We start from the raw sequence: 23,514 nt of genomic DNA, 5'->3' as shown, positions 1-23,514 counted from the left end.
TCTCATTACATGCAGATACTTGAGCGTAACAGTTTATATTTCATTCTGCATAGATACGAGTGATTTTGTCTCTCTTGTGGATCAACCCCTCACTATCCCCATGACAACAGGCCTCTTTGAAAATGTTTGCTTTCAATTAGCTGTAAACGGAGATACAGTTTGTGAGCAGAGTGAGTTGTACTCGGTCAGTGTGACCCCTATGAACCCTCTGGACATGGTGACGGGGCTAGTCGAGGTTGATATTACAATTCTGGATGATGGCGATTGTGAGTATGTGTTTGTGTGTATTGTAGTATTTTCACCATATATCTCTTTTCAGTAAAACTAACCAAGGCAACTATGTAGTTCTAATTGTTACGCAAGGATACATGTGTGAGGCTGCCTCTTGAAGAGATCACAACAACCTAAGTATAATTATTACTTTGTATTTCCTTCCCGTCAGCTATTGAAGACTGTGGTCCGCTATCTGTTGCCAGTGGCACAGTCCAGTACACTGCCACTACCTGCGGCTCGGTTTCCACCTATACCTGCGTGCCAGGATTCATTCTGGAGGGGGTGGGGTCTCGGACCTGTGAGGCCACGGGATCATTGTGTTTAGGACTGTGGTCAGGGAGTTCCACCACCTGCAGATGTGAGTCAATTGTGTATGGAATTGGAGTTGGTAATAGATAGTACCTTGCACGGAATTTTTTCCGCCTAGCAGGTTGGGCTGATCAGTAAGAATATCCAATAGATGTCTGTGACGTGTTTCTATATTATACCCTTCCTTTCCTACAGTGGCTAACTGTGGACTCCTCCCTTCTCTAAGCAATGGAGAAGTTAGTTTTTCAACGACCACCTTCAACTCGGTGGCTTCCTACACTTGTGACTTGGGTTACATCCTTATTGGAGCAACCAGTTGCACGTGTCAGCTGGACGAACAATGGTCTGGTGATGCACCCACTTGTGATGGTGAGATTTCACTATATTCTTTTGGGCACTTAAGTTTTATGAATTGGTATATTTGGAGAAATAAGTTTTCATGCCTTTGCCATAATAATAATCTACTCTCATTATTGATGATTAGCATAAATTCCATAACTCCATGTTTCTTGTTTTTTCGTACAGCTGTACAATGCCTTTCGATCTCAGCCCCTGACAACGGAGGTCTGATATTTACCAACGGCTTTATCTTCAACTCTCTGGCTAGATACAGCTGTGAGGGAGGCTACGATATAAGTGGAGCAAGCATTCGGATCTGTAGATCTATCGGAAGTTGGAGTGCCATTGCACCTACATGTCAACGTTAGTGATACACTTTGAAATAGATGTAGTTCATTGACTCCAACACTCCAACCGTTTGGTATTACAAATAATATTTGGAGTCTGCACTTTATTTTAGCCAAACTTAGATTGTATTCACTTATAGTGTATAGCTGAAGTAGGACGCTTTAGCATAACCTGCAAAATTAAGTGATTATATTTTTACTGCATCCTATTCCTGTCTCCCCTTTTACAGCTGTTGATTGCATGGGACTCAATAATCCGGCCAATGGAATGGTAGCTCTGTCCAGTACCACTTTCACACACACGGCCACGTACTCATGCCTCAGTGGGTTTGCTCTGATTGGGCAAGATACTAGGGAGTGTCTGGAAACTCAGCTGTGGTCTGGAGAGGAACCAACGTGTGTTGGTGAGTGCACGAGGAGTAATTTATTACTGCATGGTCAGTAAGTAGTATTCTACATAAATGTATAGGAACGCTAATACGAAGCTGGTCAGTATACCCGTCTCCCCCTCATATACAGTTGAGTGTGGTGACCTTCCTATCCCAAGTAACGGTATTGTGAGTTACAGCGACACCACCCTCATCAACTCCGTAGCAACCTTCACCTGCAGCGAGAGTTACATAGTGACTGGAGACTCCACCCGAACCTGCCTACTCACTGGAATGTGGTCTGGCATCCAGCCATCTTGCGAACGTGAGTTAAGGTCTAGTATGTACCTGTACCAATTGAACTGTGATTGTACACTCAGTTTCATACATTGTCATGATGGCTTTCAAAGAGTTGCATACTCAATGACATCAGATCCGTATAGTTTTCTCTCTATAGTAGTTTGAATAATTGCTTCTCCTCTATTAGGAGTGGACTGTGGTCTTCTCACTGACCCTCAGTTTGGTTCCGTCACCCTGACTCCTGGTACTGGCTTGGGGTCTGTCACTACCTATGCCTGCAATACTGGCTATGAGCCGAGTAGTACCACAGACAGGACTTGTCTCGGGTCAGGGGTGTGGTCTGGAGACATGCCCACCTGCTCACGTGAGTCAGAAGAACGTTAACTAATTCACTACTTCAGTTGCAATAATATGCATGTAAAGGGGACATAATGAAAGTAGATCTAGTAGTGTGTTGTCTAGTTCTGCACATCAAATTGCTTTTACAGTGTAATCACGTACTACTGACTTGCATGCTAGTTACACATTGTGTACTAAAGACAACTTAACATTCTAGTTATTGACTGTGGAATGCCCAGCTCCTTAAACAATGGCGGACAAGTCACAGTCTCCCTCACCACCTTTGGCTCATTCTCAGTGTACACTTGCCTCTCTGGCTATGTTCTCAGTGCTCCGTCCTCAATCCGTTCCTGTATGGAGAATGGGAACTGGTCAGGATTGGATCCAACCTGTGATCGTAAGTCTTTGCTGTGTATAAGATTCACTATATAATATAGTCCGAATTTTGCAAAAGTGTAATGCTTGAATAGTTTTGCTTGGTCATTAAAATGTTACCACGACGTGCAGCTATTGACTGTGGTCCCCGGGCCAGTCCCATCAACGGTCAGGTAAAGACCACCCCCTCAACTTGTTTTGATTTTACCTGGTAAAATTGCAATACTGTAGCTTTGCGAGTTGAACACAACCAATTCACTGTGGTCAGCTAATGTCTCCTAGTAACGGTTTGGTTACCGTTTCAACGTATTAGTTTCAGAATTTCTGGCTTATATTAACACTAAACTTTTTTGGATTTGTTAGTGCATTGGGCCACCGTCAAGAACCATACTGAGCTTTGCGTGTGCGCACGTGTGTGTGTCACTGCATGGCTCCATGGTTGACCGATGCAGAGCGGACACACTGTTGTCATACAATTATTTCTACTACAGCAGCTGACAATGTTGGACTATATATATGTGGGAATAGCAGCTAGTACCAGTCGATTGTTGTTTGTTATAATTATACAACTGAAAAACACAAGCACAAGTCATAGAATTGTGGTGTGTGCACATACTGACCAGTCCATCCTCCAATCCCCTGAGGATGGACTGGGCATTTGGGAATGATCGTAACTCTTATCAAGGAACAATTAGAACACAGTGTTTTTTGTCGCCTTTGAACAATTCATGAAAGTGTCTAGTTTGATCGAACAGCTCATTTTTGTGCCAAAACACACACACATGCAGAGTCAAACTGACCAATTACTCTACCCCTGCCTATAAAAAAAAAACCTATAATTAATTGGCACCCTCATGGGAGGAGGGTGGCCGAGAGTGCATACTATTACTGTGACCGTGGTTACCAACTGCATGGAAAAAGAAGGCGGGTGTGTCAATCCAACAACAAATGGACTGGAGCCACGCCCACATGTTTTATACGAAGGTCTTACAGAAAGCAGTGTAAAGGTATGGTCAATTGCTAAATTCTACAGAGAGATCAGCTACTGTATACTGTATTATTTGGTAGTGAGTTTTAAGTATTATAATTATTATAGTTGGAGTGAATGATTAGTGCAATTATTTTAAATAGCTCTAGCTATAATTGTACTGTTTAACCGCCACCGAGTTACTCTGATTAAAGGCCGCAGTCAGGTATGATTACACAATTCTCCCCTCAACAAATTCCACCTTTCTTCCTCCAACGGGTCAGTTACGTATTATTGTGTTGTGCTCTTTTTACTACTTTCGCCGCTAATAAATATTGTCATTATTTTAGGGCTATCTGTTCTCCTTACTCCAGGTGGATTCATGATATGGGGATAGATCTAGCTGATCGACTTGACAGAAAACTATAGTTCATAGAAATTATACTGTACAATAAATGTAAAACGAGTAGATTACAATAAATGTAAAAACGAAGGTTTATGTGTATAACAAAATTATTTTTTAGTTAATGCAAGGGGGATAATCTCCAGTCGTATATAGATTGATTAGTCACCCGAACTTTCAGAAGAATCATAAGAATCCTCAGGCCACTGAATCATAATTCTGCTCGGCTCTGATCCCTGTAGTTTATATTGTACACCTCCACCACATACAATTATGATAACACTATCCTGGGTGGGTGCCTGAACTGATTCAGAATTTAAAGAGTTGAGCATTAAACACTGCATGCATGAAGGTGAATTTACTAGATGTAGGGATATATCTATAATTATATATAAGTAGTGATTATGCAGACACACATAATTATAGGAGAACTATCTAGATTTAGTGATAGTGTGTTTTAAGTTTGGCACCATCCATCAGTTGTATGATATTAAGCACCGATACAAATAGCTATAGTCTGTACTTGGCCATCTTTGTGATTAAAACTATTATACCCCGTTGCTATGTTGTTGCTATGTGCAATAAACAGCATAATGCACTGAATCTCATAATTATTCTGCACTGCTCATAACGAGTCATAAGTATTAAGGAGCTGTCTGACATAATTATATGTTTCGATTAACCAAGTAACTGGGCATCGTTTTCTGTCAGAGGGAGAGAGAACAAGACAACCACTCCCCAAACCTATTCAAGGATTGGCCGCAAAGACTCTGCGCTAGAATTAATTGATTATATACACTCGTCCGATTGAAGGACATAATTGCTGCATGGTATAGTGGTCTCTAAATGGATATATATAGAGGTAAAGGTGGTGAAGAATGCCATATCCTCGGTTACAGAGCGTGCCGTGCCGTATACCAACTGTCTAGAAAGGATCACCCCAAAGGCCGCCACGAGAAACATTTTTTGACGTCAGGGTGTTTAACCAGCACGCTTACTACGGAGGAAAAGTGATAACCTTTTTTTATGTTGATCATCGATGCTTGTTCTGTGTGTGATTTTTTCACGAAGGTATATATAATCACCATTATTTTGTCAACCAAACATGAAAATGAACAAAAACACACAAGTGAGCATGTCTTTCATCTCTAACTCTCTCTAGATTGGAGTTATGCTCTTGTCTGATTTCTTGAGCAATGGCTAATATCCAGCTATCCCAACAGTGCTCCTCTTGGCTATACTAATGGACGAGACTGGACAGTTTGAGGTAAGGGTTTAACCATCTTTGGTTTCTTTTAATATTGTCCTATACTCACAGGACTGGAGTATGACCTGCTCATTCGAGCGTTGCTGGGTAGCTCAGAGACATCAAGAGAATCTACGTTTTCTCAAGCAAAATTTAACTGAGTTACGAGTTGGGGCCTAGAATCAGAGAAGTCCAGCAGCCTGCTAAATTTTTTTGAAACATAATTTGAAGGCATTCAATCATCCTGAAGTTGCCCTGGGTCACTGTAATTGTGCTGCAGCACAACTGGCAACTCCCCAGGCCTTTGTGAAGCAGCTCCCTATGTGCATCTTTTGTGTACTCACTCTGTGCATTTTCTGTGTACAAATTTGTATTATTGATTTATTAAATATATTTGCCGACCACAAATATACAATGAAAATTTGACACATGCGCAGACAACTAGCTAGCTAGCTGTTTTAACAGGTATTTTCTGAGTCTTGTAGCTAACAAAAAGCTAGCGCTTTAGTGCAAGGCTAACTCATATGTTGAATAGAAAGTTTGTGCGGACAGATGATGCTATGAAAGATTCTAAAGAGACTGCAACAGCCTTCAATGTGAGTCAAACTAGCCATAACTCGAGAAAGAAGCTTTAGTTTGCTAATCCACGAATCAAAATCCAAGAGAACGTGGCTAGAAGCCTATAGAAACTGTTAGTTTTCGTCGCATTGCAATCGTTGCGCAGTTACAGCTGGAACAGACACACAGACACACACAGTCAGCTCCTTGTGCGACTACACCTCGAGGCATAATGCGTAATAATTATTGCTTGATATGTTGAATTTGTATCACTCAATCAGTATTAAATGACGGCCATTTTAAGAGCATGATATCTAGCCAGTGCATATAGCATGCCTGTCAGAGAAAGGGAGCTAGAGCTGAACAGTGTGATTAACAGCAACACCTCAGGCTCTGGAAAAGCACTGCTGCACTGATTTTATTAGCCACGCCTATATCTATTATTAATTGGCTACAACGCAGTTGCTGAGTCATTAGAATTGTCTAGGTAAGAGAAATAGACTGAGAGGTCATCTGCCTCGTGGAAGCAATCGCAAATGTAATCCAGGTTGTAGTCGTTTGGAAACCCTGTGCAGAATGCCCTGGAGATGGTTGTACTTGGAGCAAATGCTGGGCAAGAAACTTACTTACTTACTTACTTACTTACTCACTTACAGTTACTTAGTCAGTCAGACAAAGAGCGGTGAAACGTCGAAATAGTGCAATTTTTAAAATTACAATAATTATTCATTTATTAAAATGTTCATGGATTATGAAATGAGAGATACAAAGAGAGAAAAGGCTAAATAAACTATCTGTCCTGATTCAGTTTCTTGATGTGGCCTTTCCCTGCAGAGATAGAACAGTTTGAACATGAGTCAAAATAATTGAAATATTGCTGAACACTGCCAATCCTATGTAAAACCTACTGGTTTTACTAATCCGACTAGAAAAACATTTGCAATGTGAAAAATTGCTAGGATTGGCCTAGCCTCGATCCCAGGCCGAGTTTTCGCTTTTGTAACGGTTAGGCGAACAACTGGGATCGAGGCTAGGATTGGCCAGGGGAACCACAAAAAAGCGTGGAAACAAGAAATCAGACGAGAGCATAACTCCAATCCGTTACAACGTCATGAATATGTACAATACATAGTATATTAAATAATAGACTGTGTTCCAGATCCACCACATCATTCCATGCAGGTCACCAGTACAGTCCGTGCATGCATGTTGCTACGCATGGATGGACTGTGTGTATACCTGTGCTCAACACTGCATGTATTAGGAACATCAATTCATCACAAATCATCATGATTATATGCCCGCACATTCCAAAATGGATAAAATTATAGGGATTGGTCATCACTCCACCAGTAAAAATTGCGTGGCATATTGGCTGGGAAAACATAGGAAAACTACCAGTACATGTGCATGATTGACGTTGTAACGGATTGGAGTTATGCTCTCGTCTGATTTCTTGTTTCCACGCTTTTTTGTGGTTCCCCTGGCCAATCCTAGCAATTTTTCACATTGCAAATGTTTTTCTAGTCGGATATTATATACAGTAGAACCTCGATTATCCGGCCCTCCATTATCCGGAACCTCGATTATCTGGCTTGGCAGTTTTCTTGTTATCACTGATAACAAGATCAGAAAATGGGCGTGTCCCTCAAATGCGCATGCGCATTGCAGCTGTTACCATGGAGACATGCCTGCTTATCGTCTGCGCATGCGCAGACAACCATGTGGCACTGCTGTTTATCAATAAAGTGGGTGGATCAAGGCGTGGTTTATCTATTCAATTATCCGGCATATTCACTTATCCGGCCTGCTCTGGAACCAAGGTGTCCGGATAATCGAGGTTCTACTGTAGCTGGTGCTGCTGACATACTAGAACAACCTTTTTGTGATGTTGATCATAGATTTTGTATGATTACATACAAGTACAGAATCTGATAGCACAACAAACAAAGCACAGAATCCCCTGAAAAAAAATACTGCATGTTTCTTCAAGGAAACAGTATCTAACTAGCACCTACATGTATAGTTACACATTTCAGAAGCAAACATGCACCTTTCATTTCCCCAAAACAATTGATTGTTAATGATCCAGCAGAGAGTATCAGTACTTTACTAGTGACATAGATCTATCTCTACATTGATTGAGTCTAGTCATTGTCAGAGAGCAACAAGAATGAGAGTGTCTTTTATAGTAGTGCTGCTGGTTGTAACTACCTTCTGTTGGTGCCTCTGTTCTGTGAATGCATTATCCGGTAAGTATAATTGTGCTAACAAAGAACATTGTTGAATGTGAATGGTAATTCTAAACTGAAGAACATCCTTTTGTAGCATCTCTTTCGACCAGCACTATCGTCGTGAATGAAGGAGACTCGGTTCAACTGTGTGTCAATATCGATGAACCTCAAGATGTGACTGTACAGTTGCTAGTATCCATACTTACATTCACACTGAATGAAGGTACTTAGTTTTGCTATAAATTATAGAAACCATGAACTGTTTCATTTCATGCTGTGATTATTTCATTCAGGCACCGATTTTGACATATCCAGTAACGAGTTACAGTTTACTGTTGACGGGCCGACTCAGATATGTTTTGACATAGAAGCCTATCCTGATGATATTGTCGAGAATGGGGAACTGTTTCAAATAAGTATCGGTGGGATGATCACTGTTGGAGCTACTGGTTTCACCGTCGTTACCATTAGTGATGCCAGCTGTAAGATGCGATGCATGCATGCAGTGTAGTTGTATTACACACATTTGTATACTGTGATTTCATTCAGATATCGATGTCAGCCTCACTCAGGAAAACTACTCAACAGTGGAACAGACAGAGGACACTTCTGTAATGGTGTGTGCCATGACCGTTAATGGAAGCATACAAAGACAAGTTTCGGTCACACTCGATACAGTTGACATTGGAACAGCTTCTTGTAAGATACTATTTAATCACTGGAGTTATCTTCATATTGCACTTTCCCTTTGAATTTTCCCTCCACAGCTGCAGACGATTACATACCTTCAGGAACTGTCTCAAAGACATTCAGCCCGATAGACGCCAGCGAGCCACAGTGCACAAATATTGCCATTCGAAGCGATGACATTATTGAAGAGGTTGAGACATTTATGGTCAGTTTAACAGCTGGTGTGGATACTATAAATGTCATCACTGGCAAAGCTACAGTCTCCATAACAGACAATGATGGTAAGTAGACATTTATATAGTATTGTTGCATTTTGAGTGGGCAGATCAAAGGAAACATATGCATTGTGCCAATATCTGCCATATGGCACAGGTCAAGCCTTGAACTGTGCCACTATCTAGATACTGGCACAGTATGGCTGAAGTTACCTAAAGCCCACCCTTCACCCAGTAACCTGAAACGGTCCCTTTTATAGTATAACACTGTTAAACAGATTCAGTGGTAGGCAGAAAACGTTTTTCATGCGTCTGGTGCATTCCACAGCCACCACAAGTAGTTGAACTAGTTGTCCTATAAAAGGAGTGATGTGTACACGGAAAGGAATGCACAAGGAATACAACAAATCAGTTGTTTACACAGCTCACTCGTGCGCACATGGGATATATTGGCTCAGTAGTGCCTTTGGCCTCGAGGCCTGCGGCCCTCGGGCCTAAGTCACTACTGAGCCAATATATCCCATGTGGCACTCGTGCATGTGTCACAACTATAACATAATTATTATCCGGGACAACTGGCACTTATGTAACAGCCATGCGTGTGCACTCATACAAATTCAAGGTTCCCAGATTCAAGTACAACTTTACTCCCCAACGTGTCATGTTAAATATTTGTCGTATGTACTGGTTACAGTGCCATGTAGTTATGTTTTCCCAGGAAATATTTAAGCAAACACTCCACACTGTATCTAAAGGTGTCAACTTGGCAGTGTCTTCATCTTCGGTGTTGATCCCAGAGGGAGACAGTGGATTGACTGACGTTAATATCGATCTGACAGTGGCCTTAAATGGACTCACTTTGGACAGAGCCATCACAGTGTTGGCCAATACAATAGATGGAACAGCAAGTGAGTTTATCATACTGGCAAGTGTACTCTATACCTTGACATAATTATATTATATGTGTTTGCTAAAAATTTGGTTCCACTGAATGTACTAAACAGCAAAGTATTACTATACAAAGTCAGAGGATTGTTTTTACAGCTATTGGAAACATTGACTTTATTCAATTGGTCAACGAGCCATTTACGATACCCGCCACGGCTGCTGATGGAGATAGTTTTACTTTCACTGCTCAAATTGTTGGTGACCTAGTGGAGGAGAACACAGAGCTGTACAGAATTCAATTCACTGCAGAGAATGAGAATGACGCGTTCGGACTCAGTCAAGTATTTGTGAGGATACAAGATGATGGGGATGGTAAAAATTATGCAGCTATATTACTTATAAGATTCACATTATTTGATTACTCACCGTGCTATCTATCTATCATAATAACATTGGAGAAGTTTTAACATATATTTTACTCACTCACAATGCAGCTGTGAGAGATTGTGCAGCTCTTGCTGATCCCGCTGATGGTCAGGTGACTGTTAGCCCAGATACACTGGAAGATTCCATTGCTACCTACTCTTGCAACATTGGATTTGATATCAATGGAGACAAGACTAGAACTTGTTTCAACTCAGGCTGGGGAGGAGAAGCACCAACTTGCCAGGGTGAGGAAATTGATAATTTTGTGGTTTGTGGGGCTTGCCTTAATTCAGAGCACAATACACTTGAGGTATGCTTGCACCCCTATATAATGGTGTATCACAACACAATAATAATAATTTATACTTGATCGTGTAAATAGATATTATAAGCTTCTACCTCTTTCCACGCAGAAATCGACTGCGGAAATCTTATGAATCCACAGAACGGAATGATTCAAACATCCAACACTAACTATGAGGGTCAGGCTATCTACAGCTGTGTCTCTGGCTACGAGCTTGATACTGGTTCCATCACTGTGACTCGGACCTGTCAGTTAAACAGCATGTGGTCAGGAACGGCTCCTCAGTGTGTCCGTAAGTGACCAACAAATGCACCATTTAACTGTTTAGTTGCATGTGTATGTGTTTTGTGGTAACTACCACCAAAACATTAGCTGTGAATGTATACACACAGTTATACACTTTCCCTGGCCTTTATAATTATGCCTCGGTGCGCATGCGCAAGCGAGGTATACGGTAGTGTGTTTGTGTGTCTGTGTGTGTGTGTGTGTGTTTGTGTGTGTGTGCGTGCGTGCGTGCGTGCGTGCGTGCGTGCGTGCGTGCGTGCGTGTGTGTAGACCGCTACAGCTGCTCAAGGATGAATCAAGTGCAAGTAAGAGTTTCTATAGGCTTCTAGTCATGTTTACTTGGATTTTAATTCATGGATTTGTAAAATAATGCTTCGTTCTCCAGTTATGCCTAGTTTTGCTTACTTGGAATGCCATTGCAGCCTTTTCAGAAGAGTCCGTAGCAAAGCTTGTTCACCGAGTGTTACTGCTCTACTTAGTAGTTAGCTCTGCACTAGAACGCTAGCTATTGGTAGCTGCAAGAGTGAGCAGAGAGCTGCAAGGCTCTGCTGACTTGCAGCATAGATATAAGAAGGGAGAGGGATGGGAAACGGAGCACGTGCGCACAATCACTTCTGTGTAATGCCAAAAGGTTGATCCGGGTTTCGGCTCTAGACACCCCGCCAACCCAGCGGGAAATGTTATTACTATCATTCACAGCTCCCCACTGGGACTCTTAGTACTGTGCTGAGCATCCACACCTACTGTGCATCATATAGAAGCGTTGTGTATCTCACCAAGAGCTTGAAAACTTTCAAAGGCAGTTTTTTGAGTGTTGTATTATCGTTTCGGCTCTATCTAGTGGATTTATGTACCTTCTACAAGGAGAGGCTGTGACTACAGCCCAAAATATTAATAATTCCCTCTTTCTTAAGTAGCTGGGCATTGTATGCAAGTAAAATCAAAGCCACTTGGCTTTAGGTTGGTAAGTAATGTTCATTTTTGTTTTAGTAAAAAGGCTGGTTTTTAAAAGCAGACTTTTTGTGTACCCATTTAGAAAGTTACATCAATGATTGAATGTAGGTAAATGTCTCTTTGTATTCATTGATAGTTGGTTCATCGTATCGGCACAGTAATTTACGACAGAACTTTGCTACATTTCCATAATTCTCTATCATGTCTGTGACTGTACTGGAATACTCAACGGTACAGACAGAGCTCCTCTCAAGAATTTGCTGTCCAAGCTGCTTTTTACTGCTTGGAGGGTCTCACTAACTATTGCTGCTACCTTGTTGTGACTGTTCCACTAGCCATTGCTAATACATGGAGCTCAGTAGCTAGTTTATAGCCTAGTACTAACTAAAAGCATGGGTTGGAGGAAATAAAGAAGAAAACATTGACCGAAACGCGGATCATCAATGCTATTTACGTAGCGTTTCCCATCCCTCTCCCTTCTTATATCTATACTTGCAGCCATTAATTTTAGACTTGAACTTTTGGCATCGATCGTTTTTAACAACAATCATGGTTGATCATTACCCACTATTTGGTTGATTGCATGCAGCAAAATTCATCATAATCAATGTGTGTATAAAAGCTAGCTATTAGTAGTTTTATGTTATGTAGCTTTGGCACCTCCACCGAGGCATCAGCACCCGCGGTGCTTTCATTATGTACGGTACCACGTTTTCTCTATATATATATATATATATTTTAACAATTCGGCAAAGCCAGGATACAATAAAATAGCAGAAGCTAATAAGTTAGTACCCTAAAAAAAAAAATATATATATATATATATATATATATAATTATATATAGTATAACTACCTATTCAAAGAATGCTAAGTACTACAGGGTCATTAAGCATAGATTTAAATAATATATTTTAAGGGAGTACAAGTGCTGATTATAAGTTCACAATTTGCCATAATCCTGTTCCACAGTTCAATGGTCCTTGGGAAAAAGGAGTTACTATGGACCAATGTTCTGCATGATACTGGAGTCAGAGACAGATTGTTAACATATCTTGTATTGTATGTTAATTGTCTCTTCTTAGGTGTGTCCTCATAGTAACTTATATTATACATAATTTTGAATAAATGGTGCAGACTGGCCAATGCCCTTCTCTGACCCAGCGTTGGTAGTTCTGCTCTTTTCAAAAGTTCCAAATAGCTGATAGAGTAATCCCACTGTTTTAGGCAAACCTTTCTATATGCAGCGGTTACTTGTCTATTCCTAGCCGATCCGACTAATGGACTTGTGCGATACCCCAACGGTGAAACTATGTTTGAGGACACTGCAGAATACGAATGTGACGCAGGTTATGACCTCACGGGAACTCCTGTGAGGACCTGTCAGGCCAACAGGGCGTGGTCACTCACAGCACCCTCTTGCACACGTAAGTGTACCCTTATATCGTTTAAAGATTGATCAACCGAATCATCAAAACACATAATGAATTAGCTTCCTCAGGGCTATTGGACAAGTTATATACTTACTTATAAGTTATCTAAACGAAGCACAGCATTAATTTTTTGTATCCTATACTATATACAGCTGTCAGTTGTGGGGAGCTAAGCAATCCGGAGAATGGGATCGTTGAGGTGTCCTCTAATCTGTTCCCAGGCACGGCTACATACTCTTGCATACTAATTTTGAGCTGGTTAACGGTCCTCAAATTAGAATGTGTCAGGCAAACGAAACATGGTCGGAAATTGCACCAAGATGTCAGGGTGAGAAAACTCTTATACATATATAATAATAATTTTATAGATGGTAAAAGATTTACCTATAATTGAGGAAGCATACAGTGCAGGGAGCCCTTTTAACCGCCACCCCTGAAAAAGGAGCCAACTGTATAATATAGGCGTGACAACACTCAGAACAGTTAAATGTACAAATAACCCCTCAACAAAGGTCATTCTGGCCAAATCTTTGTTCTCCAATGTTAAAAGGAGTTTCCACATTATATTACCGCGTAACTATAGCCATGCACTATAATGTATTAAAGCAGAGCCTTACGTAGAGTAAACATATCAAATTCACTGAACCTATTAATAGAATGTGTAATCACATTGCCTCTCTGTTGCAGTGATAGAGTGCCCTACATTACAGAATCCAGACAATGGAGAAGTGAACATTCAGGTTGGAATCAATGGAGACACCACGGCAACGTATAGTTGTAATGAAGGTTATGAGCTAAATGGAAATAATATCAGAAACTGCGAGGCCAATTCACAATGGTCAGGAACTGCTGCTACCTGTGAAAGTAAGTGCTGTATGTATCATTATAATAAGGAAGCTTAGCAAATAAACTGACAAGTATAATACATACTTATACTCTATTTAATTCCTTATCACTATAGTTATTGAGTGCGCAGACCTAGTCGACCCTGAGAATGGAGCCGTCACTGTCGGTAGTAGCACATTCCAATCCGAAGCTATGTACAGTTGCAACAGTGGTTACGATCTCAGAGGTTCCTCTACAACTGTCTGCCAATCTAACTCAATGTGGAGCAATGGGCCTCCTTTCTGTGCCAGTATATAGATTTATATAGATACTATAATAGTTGTTGTAGGAATAATAGCATGCACAGATATACCCCCATAATACAAACACCACCAGTAATATTATACATGCACGACTGAAATTTAATCCAGTTGTGGTCTGTGATGGTCTGAGCCCTCCTGTGAATGGAACTCTATTGCTCAGCAGTGTGGTGTTCAATTCTCAAGCAACATACGGCTGTAACTCTGGCTTCATGATCAACGGACCGACGGTCAGAATTTGTCAACAAACCGGTTCATGGTCAGGAAATATCCCAACTTGTGAAGGTGAGTACTCACATTATTAGTGGCAACAGATAATTATGTATAAAGACTATAGATTAGTACTTGTATGAAAACACTGCGTGGAGCTACCGTGGCCGTTGTCCTGCAATCGATGCTCATTTAATCTTGCACCTCCTGCAGAGATATTATGCCCCGAGCTAGAAGTGTCTCAGGGCACGATCAACACTACCAACGGCTACAGGACTAGTTCGGTAGCCACAGTACAGTGCAGTGATGGCTACAGACTCAGTGGACAAAGCTCCCTTACATGTCAGATTACAGGAGAATGGACAGACGATGAGCCCACTTGTGAACGTAAGGGAATTAGTATTATATCCATTAATGGACCCTGCCCCTCCGATTTCAACAAAACTTGGCACACATACTTCACAAACCACACTATACTGCATACCCACCTACTCCTCATCACCCTGGTTGGCAATGCATCCTCTGTACATACGTATACTCTTCTGACAGTGGCGTAGCCAGGGGGTGGCAAAGGGGGCAAATGCCCCCCCTTTTTCTGGATCTCTACTACTCAGCTCAGGTTAGTGTAGCTGATTATCTTGCTGAGCACTCCCTTTCTTCCAGATCTTGCTGCAGTTAGCTAGCTAGTAGGCAAGCAAAACAATTTAGTCTCTAAATTGTGAGCTATTCTGGTCTAAATCTATGACAGTTCTTGTTCTTTGCTAAACTGCTTCTTCTATGCAATCATAGATTGAAGAGTTAGACCTTCAATCTATGATGCAATAAAACATCAGGCCACACCCAAGTATAATTATAGATAAGTCAATTATGACGTCACAATTAAGAGGCGTGGCTTCCTGTCAACATTTTGGTGCGCTGCGCGGCTGGTGAGTTTTGCCCCCTCTTCCAAAAAATCCTGGTTACGCTCCTGCTTCAGGTATTAATACAGTACACACAATCAATAGCATACAAAATCTGCATCTCAAATGCGTTAAGATGTCTCGATATATATAATCATATATAATCATAGCAACCAGAGGCGATTGCAACAGATCTAGAACTATATGTTTCGACACTATGCTAATGCAACTAGGACACAGTTTACTAAATAACAGTTAAACAATTATTATTGATATCTTACACTAGACAACGCAGCAAATAGATGTTGTACACCAACACTCCACCTTAGTGACAGTACAATGCCGGTGATATGCCTTACAAAGAGAAACACGGGGGAATCATTTGGTATGGAATTAATGTCAACAATAACAGGCTTCAGCCCCAATTCACATTCCAACTATAGCAAATAGATATCGTAGCAGTTTGCGGAAAGGTTCAAGGGCTCAAATTTTGTATACAGCACAGTATGAATAGTAGTGCGTGCTAATGGCAGACTGCTGAAAATTTGGCCTGGTGCTTACTGCTTTACGCGTACGTGTAATCACAATAGCTCTCATCATTTATACTTGGGCTTGCTTAACCACAGAGTGAGTGTATAGGAAACCCCTGTGGTTTAATTGATCGATCAAGTGGTCAAATTCGAAATAAGAAAACCAAACGGTACACTATAGTATGCGATTGTCTTGGTAATTGATACGCATGTGCAAATAGAAATACCAGACCACTTTTCCCTTCTCAGTGGCTATACTCGAGGTTATAGAATACAATTACAGCAACAAAGTGCAAAACCCTGATCATAATTGAGGGCTGATATATAAATGTGTGTTTGAATATACACATTCATACACACACTCCTACCTAAAATAGCCAGTTGCAAAAAATCACTCGACTAATTCTCTCCCTGCAGTTATCCAATGCCCTGACATCACCACCGTTGCTAACGGAGATATTGCATTCACCAACAGTACCCAACCTGGTTCAGTGGCAACTGTGACGTGTGACGGTGGTTTTACTACTGCAGCAGCTGACAATGTTGGACTCTATGTGGGAATAGCAGTACCAGTTGGTTTAGTAATGATTACCGCAACAGTTCTATTGTTGTGTGTTATATACAAGCAAAGAGCTAAAAAACACAAGCAACCAGGTAGCTAAAGATATATGAAGACTGTCAATTAATATTAATTATTTCAGAAGTGGTTACCTACCAAGCCAATAGTGAGTATTATGAAGACATCAATGTTGCCCCGATAATTAGCTCTAGCACAGAGGTCCCTTCAACTCAAGAGCCCCTCTATACTACCATCGAGGAATCTTCTATCTCAAACAGCAACCTAACTGAGAGTAATGCCTACGGGGATGTTATCACAACAGATGATTACTACTACGTAAACGAGGGAATGGGAGGGATAAATGAAGTAACCATGAAAACAAACAACGCATACGGCACCACCAAGCAACCACAACTGATTGCCAATCCTTCATCTGTATCACACGATCCACTCACGATACTTAACCCGGCCTATACCGATGTTACCACCACTAATAACCACAGAGAATGAGGCATACACTAGTGTGACTGCTGACACTGAGTCATAAATACATTAGGAATGCTGACACTGACTATACATTTTACTAACTGAGCACAGAACACATCGTATATATACAAAATTAATAGCTACATGATTGTACACACTTGTGAGACTTTATTTTGTAACAAATTTATCGCATGCGCTATCGTTTAATAAAAGTTCTAATTGGCTTACTATTGTTTAATACATGCAGCAATGCGTAGTTATGCAAGTGTGTTATCTAGATTAATGAAAGACCAGACCCTAAACCAACTATATAGTGTGATGACTATTATGTAATTGTGCGTAGATGGAGGAATTGAAACAATAGCTATTATAGTCACCCAGTTAATTTTGCTGCATTCGGTATGTATAATTATGGTCTTTCTAGCAGGTGGACGTATTTGGCAAAGGCAAAAAAACATGCACTGGAATAAATAATAGAAACAATAAGAACATCTTTCTGCCAAATCTCACTATAATTATAGCTAAATATAGCCTCGATCCCATGCACTGTGTTTGTGGACAGTGCTTCACAATTGATCTTGAACATGTACGTTTTTCATCGATACGTCATAATGAGTCTAATGAGTGAAGTCTGCCACAATGTGAAAATCGAACCAGGTCTATAGTTGTGCATATGATACCTCCGAAATATCAAATACGATGTGTCTACCTAATTGCTTGGGTCTGTTAGCTCTTTTCCTGTGCACAACAAATTGCAATCTATTCCCCAGATTCTGAAGCTTTGTGCAACAGTGTTCAAATGAGTCATGCCCTCTACGGTTGGCTATCCTGTGTTCAGTGTGCATGTTTTCATGTTACTGTATACAGACCATGCAACCACAAATGTTCCTGTTAACCTACGACCATATCGCCAGTCCTTCACCTCTACCCACACCTTCACCTCTACAGTACGTACCCACGATACTTACTCGGCCTATGGTAATGTTACCACCACTAAAGATAGTCAAGGCAACTGACGCTAAGCGGGGAAGTGACGATGAAGCCTACGCTGAAATGCAGTCGATAGATATGCAGTGTAGATTCTATAATTATACCCACCACAGAAAATAATGTAGAAAAGCATGTCCTCACCTATAGATCAACATTCTCGTGGAAACATCAGAGGGAAGAATTAATTAGTTTGCTTCATAAGGGTTGTTTTCCTAGGCCCTGTCACATATGCATGTAAAGGGTTAAGACATAATGCGAGTAGATCTAGTATATACGTAGTATGTTGTATAGTTTCGCACATCAAAAATTAATTGCTTTTGCAAATTTCTTATTCACAGCGTAATTACGTAAGCTTACCTGACTTACATGATAGTTACTACTAATCACAATTACCAATTTGTAATTAACATTCTCACACAGTTATTGACTGTGTAACACCTAGCTCCTTAAACAATGGCGGACAAGTCACAGGTAAGAAAAGTGTAAGTGACACAGATTATTGCATTTATGATTTCAGAGGCTGACAGAGATTACGACCCCTCTTTACGGTCAATGGTCATTGTTCTTGATCAGAACACTCCCGCAAGTGGCAGGTGCTTTTCCGTGCCTATCACTTCAGATCACAGTGTGGAATCAGATGAAACGTTTCATTTGACCATCAACAGTAACAGACAATATCAGCTTAGTCCTACCAACGGTCAAGTGGTAGTTTACAAATTAACGATGACGGTGAGCTAGTAGGATTAACCGCTTGAAAAAGACTTAACTTTGAGATTACATTTTAAATGATACCTGCATGTTTCCAAATAATAATCAGGGGCATGTGATTCAGTAATGGGGGTAGCTCTGAGATGTATGCATTGGACTTTGGGCAGACTAATAGTTGCTGTATTAAAAAGGCGGCACGCACTAGCTATATGGAGACATTAATCGGAAAAAGAACTCCTATACTTTTAATATAATATCTACTCCCCCACCCCGACATGCAGTTGAGTGCGGTGACCTTCCTATCCCAAGTAACGGTGCCGTGAGTTACAGCGACACCACCCTCATCAACTCCGTAGCAACCTTCACCTGTAGCGAGGGTTATATAGTGACTGGAGACTCCACCCGAACCTGCCTACTCACTGGGATGTGGTCTGGCATCCAGCCATCTTGCGAACGTGAGTTAAGGTCTAGTATGTACCTGTACCTATTGAGAACCTGTGATTGTATACACTCAGTTTTCATACTTGTTCAAATCAAGATATTTATGTTCGTTCACTAAGTAGTATATGAATCCTGTTGTCATACATTATTGCCATCCCCTCAGCTGTTGATTGTCCATCTCTATCGGATCCCCTCAATGGAGAGGTCTACCTCACCACCACCACTCTGAGCTCCATAGCCAGCTATTCTTGTGACCAGGGTTTTGCTCCCAGCTCAACAGAGGAGGATCGGCTCTGCCAGACTACTGGACAGTGGTCTGGTTTACCACCAGTGTGTACAAGTGAGTGGATTCTGATTCTATATGTATACAGTAGATACCCATTTCCTATGGTAGTAATTTTCGTGCCACCATTCATATCTTAATTCCCCAGCACATAATGGTACGTTGTCATGATGACTTTCAAAGAGTTGCATACTCACAATGATATCAGAATCCATTATAGTTTTCTGTAGAATAATTCGCTTCTCCTCCATTAGGAGTGGACTGTGGTCCTCTCACTGACCCTCAGTTTGGTTCCGTCACCCTGACTCCTGGTACTGACTTTGGGTCTGTCGCCGCCTATGCCTGCAATACTGGCTACGAGCCGAGTAGTACCACAGACCGGACTTGTCTCGGGTCGGGTATGTGGTCTGGAGACATGCCCACCTGCTCACGTGAGTCGGAAGGACGTTAACTAATTCAGTACTTCAGTTGCAATAATTATGCATGTAAAGGGTTAAGACATAATGCGAGTAGATCTAGTATACGTTGTATGTTGTATAGTTTCGCACATCAAAAATTAATTGCTTTTGCAAATTTCTTATTCACAGCGTAATTATGTAATCCTACCTGACTTACATGATAGTTACTACTAATCACAATTACCAATTTGTAATTAACATTCTCACACAGTTATTGACTGTGGAACACCCAGCTCCTTAAACAATGGCGGACAAGTCACAGTCTCCCTCACCACATTCGGCTCATTCTCAGTGTACACTTGCCCATCTGGCTATGTTCTCAGTGCTCCGTCCTCAATCCGTTCCTGTATGGAGAATGGGAACTGGTCAGGATTGGATCCAATCTGTGATCGTAAGTCTTTGCTGTGTATAAGATTCACTATATAATATAGTCCGAATTTTGAAAAAGTGTAATGCTTGAATAGTTTTGCTTGGTCATTAAAATGTTACCACGACATGCAGCTATTGACTGTGGTCCCCGGGCCAGTCCCATCAACGGTCAGGTAGAGACCACCCCCTCAACAACGTTCACCTCCACGGCAACTTACAGCTGTAGTAATGGCTATGATCTCGTCGGGATAACGGAGAGAGTTTGTGAGGCTGATGGTGATTGGTCACTGCAGGGATCACCTGACCCTGTCTGCAATCGTACGTCACTGTGTGTTTGGGAGGGTGTTGTTTGATTGGAGACATAGCCATAATCTGCTTTAAGAGCTAGCAAATCTCAAATATGATACTGGCGTAAATGCAGTGTCCAATGTACTGACTTGATTTGTATTTTGTTACCTCCTATCACAGCTGTTGACTGCGGTCAGCTGACGTCGCCTAGTAACGGTTTGGTCACTGTTTCAGTCACTACTTTCCTCTCCGAAGCTATGTACTCGTGTAGCAATGGTTATATTTTGATGGGTGTTGCCTCAAGAACATGCATGGCTGATAGAAACTGGTCTGATGCTGAACCAACTTGTGAACGTAAGTAAATTCCCTGTGTAGGGAGAAGTCACATATATAACTCGGAGATAATGAGCATAGTTATCAATTCAAGGTGTTTTGTATTTGTATGCACATCATAGTAAGTTAGTAGGTGTTTACTGCAATATCTCAGACGTATTTGCTTCGGAATTTCTGACGTACATTAGCTTGAAACCTATTTGGAATTCATCAGTGTGTTATTGGGCCATCGTTAACAACCATTCTGCTTTGTGCGTGTGTGTTAGCATGGCTCCATTGTTGACCGATGCCATAGCAGATACATTGTTGTCATACAAACCCTTACAATGACACAGTGTCCGATTACCTCATAGGACTCCCTAAGCAGCATGTTTTTCGATGCCAAATCAAATGTTGCCTCAGTATATAGAACTTACACCTTGCGTGCATCTTTATGTACATAGAGATGATTCAGAAATACAGTGTGTTTGATCCATGCAGTCTAGCAATCATGCTTGTGATTCTACATATATACTTATCTATCTCCCACAGCTGTAGTGTGTCCCAGCCTGAGCAACCCAGCCAATGGTATTGTTGATCTTAGCCAGGGCACCAGTCTAAATGCTGTGGCCACGTACTCCTGTAATGTTGGTTACAGACTGGAGGGGACAGGGCAACGAACCTGCGGTTCCGAGGGGGGGTGGTCTGACACTCAACCTGTGTGTGAAGGTAATCTTTGGCATTCGGTTATGCTGTACATGCGTTTAGATAGATAATTACAGTCCTATTATTGTGTTTAACCTTATATATGTAATAGTTATAACATAATTATGCATCTATCTTGTTGTGACCAAATTCTGTTTTATGGGAAAAACCAACGATATGGTTGCAATACAGGTGGCCTGCCAACACTAAGCCTTTATTAAATGAACCGAGGTATTTTCTCTGGTTAGATTAATCATAATTTTGCACTACTATCTAGTTGGTCGACCCATAATTATATTCCAGATGATCTCTATCCCACTTAATGTACGCTACTGCTATCTTCCTCATACTATGGGGTGCCAAATGTGTCAAAATTAAAAAAATTGCCCGTATTTATATATCTATAATTATGTGTATTTATAAATCCACGTCTGTATTTATAAATCCATGCCAAGATTTATATATCTATGCCTAGATATAATATATCTATGCTCAGATTTATAAATCCATGCCAAGATTTATTAGTAAAACCAGTAGATTTTACATAGGATTGGCAGTGGGTTTGCCCGTGTTTAGCAATATTTCAATTATTTTGACTCATGTTCAAACTGTTCTATCTCTGCAGAGAAAGGCCACATCAAGGAACTGGCTAGACAGATAGTTTATTTAGCCTTTTCTCTCTTTGTATCTCTCATTTCATAATCCATGAACATTTTAATGAATGAATATTATCATTTTAAAAATTGCACTATTTCGACGTTTCACCGCTCTTTGTCTGACTGACCATAGATGTAGGAGAGAGGGATTGGAAACGGAAGTGGGCCTTGGAAAACATCCGCGCCTCGCTTTCTTGTCTTCTTTTCTTGCCTCAAAATGAGGAAAGCTCATTGCATAAGCGGTGAAAGAAGAGGGAAAGAGACACAATCAACACAACAGTGCATTGGTGGTACATGGTAATAGTAAGGAGAATGTGCAGAGCTAGTGGTATTGGATACTTGTTTCACAGTAGATATAAAATCATCAGAGGATGCTTAGTTCCCTGAAATTGTGAATGTATTTGTGACACTCAGAGGCTTCTCTTTTGCTGCCAACTTAATTAAATGAAAAAGAAAACCATCAAGAAGTCCACTAGTTTGAGACAATAACCATGATCATTCATACGACAAGATACATAATACACCATGTAACTTTCTTAATAATAATTTATTGTTTTCACTTTTGATGAATCAATTGTACTATATATATATATACTAGGCTGGTGAGCGTACATTTCAATTTCCAATTCATTAAGTATAATTACATACACTTGGAGACAGCAAAAACACTCCACAGCACTGCCAGTTGCTTTCTAAGTGTAAAACGAGTGGGATCAAACCGAACAACATTAACAAAAACTTACACGATAAAAATGATTATTATACAGCTATAATTATGATTAGTTTAGCACTCTAATCAGACAGTCTTAGATGGAGAGAAGCTGGTGAGGTATACAAGGGTGTATATATAGCCGGAACAGCCGATAACATTTACGAGGGCGGTGACGTGTAGGGGTGTAGAGAGGAGGGGTATTCTTCTGTCTTCTTTTCTTCAGCGTACTCAGTAAATTTTGGCTTGCGAGGTATTGCTATATAAAATATAGATGAAACAGCATTTGTAGTAGTTAAATATCTCGGGCCTACAGGCCCTTCACCACAATCTACTACCGGGCCAATAACAATTATGAGGTAAAAATAGGTGACTACACATTCATGCACACAAAAGCTATACATCCACCTGATCCAAAACTAATGCTCTTGGGGTGATCACCAATCATAAGGGAATGTATGCCTAAAATTAAAATTTCTGTAACGCTTAGCGTATTCCCAAAAAAGGGATCTTT

The 23,514-nt window shown here is 40.8% G+C and overlaps 3 protein-coding genes and 1 long non-coding RNA gene across 11 annotated transcripts in view; 2 read left to right on the top strand and 2 right to left on the bottom strand.

Annotated features, from left to right (window-relative positions):
- The window catches only part of LOC135343942 (sushi, von Willebrand factor type A, EGF and pentraxin domain-containing protein 1-like), an 89,276-nt gene that overhangs the window by 3,551 nt on the left and 62,211 nt on the right, over positions 1–23,514 (top strand). For 4 of the 8 annotated variants that reach the window (XM_064540991.1, XM_064540987.1, XM_064540986.1 and 1 more), the window contains exons 7-18: positions 54–266; positions 443–631; positions 778–951; positions 1,108–1,284; positions 1,499–1,672; positions 1,788–1,961; positions 2,124–2,300; positions 2,493–2,672; positions 20,173–20,352; positions 20,463–20,648; positions 20,799–20,972; positions 21,483–21,659. In XM_064540991.1, the coding sequence (XP_064397061.1) occupies positions 54–266; positions 443–631; positions 778–951; positions 1,108–1,284; positions 1,499–1,672; positions 1,788–1,961; positions 2,124–2,300; positions 2,493–2,672; positions 20,173–20,352; positions 20,463–20,648; positions 20,799–20,972; positions 21,483–21,659 (2,175 nt within the window). Of the gene's footprint in view, positions 1–53; positions 267–442; positions 632–777; positions 952–1,107; positions 1,285–1,498; positions 1,673–1,787; positions 1,962–2,123; positions 2,301–2,492; positions 2,673–19,060; positions 19,235–19,383; positions 19,561–19,757; positions 19,935–20,172; positions 20,353–20,462; positions 20,649–20,798; positions 20,973–21,482; positions 21,660–23,514 lie in introns of all 8 variants that reach the window. The other 4 variants (XM_064540985.1, XM_064540990.1, XM_064540989.1 and 1 more) reach the window with 4 other exon arrangements.
- The window catches only part of LOC135343941 (sushi, von Willebrand factor type A, EGF and pentraxin domain-containing protein 1-like), an 89,975-nt gene that overhangs the window by 32,955 nt on the left and 33,506 nt on the right, over positions 1–23,514 (bottom strand). The window lies entirely within an intron of this gene.
- On the top strand, positions 7,854–14,079 carry LOC135343968 (uncharacterized). Its single transcript, XM_064541020.1, has 12 exons — positions 7,854–8,076; positions 8,153–8,281; positions 8,352–8,540; positions 8,608–8,757; positions 8,826–9,029; positions 9,719–9,871; positions 10,008–10,223; positions 10,346–10,522; positions 10,691–10,873; positions 13,067–13,246; positions 13,405–13,580; positions 13,940–14,079. Exons 1-12 carry the CDS (start codon positions 7,998–8,000, stop codon positions 13,940–13,942), a joined length of 1,839 nt encoding a protein of 612 aa, XP_064397090.1. The 5' UTR covers positions 7,854–7,997; the 3' UTR covers positions 13,943–14,079.
- On the bottom strand, positions 20,117–21,172 carry LOC135343999 (uncharacterized). The gene is made up of 3 exons (XR_010397308.1): positions 20,787–21,172; positions 20,451–20,656; positions 20,117–20,305 (listed from the first exon to the last, which is right to left on the bottom strand). It is a non-coding gene; the product is annotated as an uncharacterized LOC135343999 (long non-coding RNA).

This window comes from Halichondria panicea, chromosome 11 (assembly GCF_963675165.1).
Source record: "Halichondria panicea chromosome 11, odHalPani1.1, whole genome shotgun sequence".
NCBI lineage: Eukaryota > Metazoa > Porifera > Demospongiae > Suberitida > Halichondriidae > Halichondria > Halichondria panicea.
The sequence above is the reverse complement of the archived record's forward strand: the minus strand, read 5'-3'. Positions and strand labels throughout refer to the sequence as shown.

Bases quoted from the DNA above. Each gene is read 5' to 3' on its own strand.
- LOC135343968 (XM_064541020.1), top strand. From the start codon at position 7,998: ATGAGAGTGTCTTTTATAGTAGTGCTGCTGGTTGTAACTACCTTCTGT. The intron at 10,224-10,345 runs GTAAAAATTATG...CTCACAATGCAG, and splicing joins GATACAAGATGATGGGGATG to CTGTGAGAGATTGTGCAGCT. The intron at 13,247-13,404 runs GTAAGTGTACCC...TACTATATACAG, and splicing joins CACAGCACCCTCTTGCACAC to CTGTCAGTTGTGGGGAGCTA.